The sequence below is a fragment of the Otolemur garnettii genome, unplaced genomic scaffold, assembly GCF_000181295.1.
Source record: "Otolemur garnettii isolate 467f Iridium unplaced genomic scaffold, OtoGar3 scaffold00236, whole genome shotgun sequence".
Lineage (NCBI taxonomy): Eukaryota > Metazoa > Chordata > Mammalia > Primates > Galagidae > Otolemur > Otolemur garnettii.
In genome coordinates this window covers 799,361-801,008 of record NW_003852631.1, presented here as the reverse complement: position 1 = coordinate 801,008, position 1,648 = coordinate 799,361, and the positions used below count along the sequence as shown (strand labels likewise).

Below are 1,648 nucleotides of genomic sequence, written 5' to 3'. Positions count from 1 at the left end.
TTATTTTTATGATTATGAATCAATGAAGGCACGTGACTGAACATTTAGTAACATTGACAAATATGAGCAAAAATAAAAATCACTTAGAATTTCACTGTTCAGGGATAACCACAGACTGTAGTCTATCTGTCCTCCTATGTACTTATATATAGCCTCCTCATATACATGTAAATAGTGAATATACGAGGGCTGTCCAGATGATCCAGCCATTTCCTATGAAACAGAGATATACATGGGAGTCTATCTATCCTCCTATGTACTTATATATAGCCTCCTCATATACATGTAAAAGCGTATATATACGAGGGCTGTCCAGATGGGATCCAGCCATTTCCTATGAAACAGAGACATACATGGCTGGATATTTTCTCGATAGCCCTCATATATACTGTATATAATATATATTTTTATATGTATAAACTCTATATTTTTACACATAAAATTTATATACCATGTTTCCCCGAAAATAAGACATTGTCTTATATTTATTTTTTCTCAAGAAGACACACTAGGGCTTATTTTCAGGGGATATCTTTCTCCGCGCCTAAATGCATGGTGTGGCTATGCAGCGTATCTGTACTGTAATGCTAATATGCTGTATAGCCACGCCCATCACTAGGTCTTGTTATCGGGGTAGGGCTTATATTTAACAAATGCATAGAAATCTTGCTAGGGCTTATTTTTGGGGTAGGTCTTATTTTCAGGGAAACACATTATACATAAAATATATATACATACATAAAATATCTAATCAAATTTGATTCACAAGATTTATACAAACTTTTCCCCCTTAATATTTTAGGACAAGCATTTATCCTCTTGATTATATCTTCAAAAATAGTATAATTTGATGCCAGCATCCTAGTTATTCCTCCCAACCACCATAATATAGCTGTTAAATTCCTTATTGTTGGACAGTTGTGATAGTTTCCCCACTTTCTGTTAGCATATGTAAAACTACAGTGAACATTTGTGTGTGTGTGTGTGTGTGTATATATATATGTGAAGTTACTGTATATATAATAACTTTATATTTAGGTAGATCATCTTTTGACATATCGTAAAGCACACTTGTCTCCAAAGGTAAAATTTTGTACTTACCTGAAATGAAGCTCAAAAGATACAACCCCAGTGGGCCGTGCAGAGTTTCAAAGGGCTTGCCGAAAGCGTTGTACATGAAGAAGGCTGTTCCCACCATGGTTAAAACAATCAGGATGGTGGAGAAGAGGATGACATTGACGTGGATGCTCACTGGGATTGCTTTGAGCAAATCTGGGAAAACTAAACACAAAGCCACACGAGGATTAGAAGAAATTTCATTCACGGTCGTCTGCCAGTCTAATTTTAAAAATTAAATTCTTCCTTTTTTAATTTCAAAAACCACTAACATCCTTCTGATGAATACATTCTCACTTAACTAATTTACGAAGCGTTTATAAAAAGGCTTAACGATAGGATTATTTCTTAGAATTCACCAGCAGAAAAGAGCAACGGGAAGATTCAAGGAAATTTTTTTTTCTGCTCTTGTTCATATGTAATTACTTAAATAAATAAATGCTGGCTTTGTAAACCCAAACTGTACATGTTGATGGCCAAACTTTTCATCACATTTCTCAGTAGTCATTTTTTCATCTATCTTAACTTATAA

General features: G+C 34.3%; 1 protein-coding gene across 1 annotated transcript in view; it reads right to left on the bottom strand.

The window, feature by feature from the left end:
- CLRN1 (clarin 1) overlaps nucleotides 1-1,648 on the bottom strand; it is a 36,496-nt gene that overhangs the window by 12,308 nt on the left and 22,540 nt on the right. Inside the window, exon 2 of the mRNA XM_003802188.2 lies at nucleotides 1,102-1,281. Within this exon, the coding sequence (XP_003802236.1) occupies nucleotides 1,102-1,281 (180 nt within the window). The remainder of the gene's footprint in view (nucleotides 1-1,101; nucleotides 1,282-1,648) is intronic.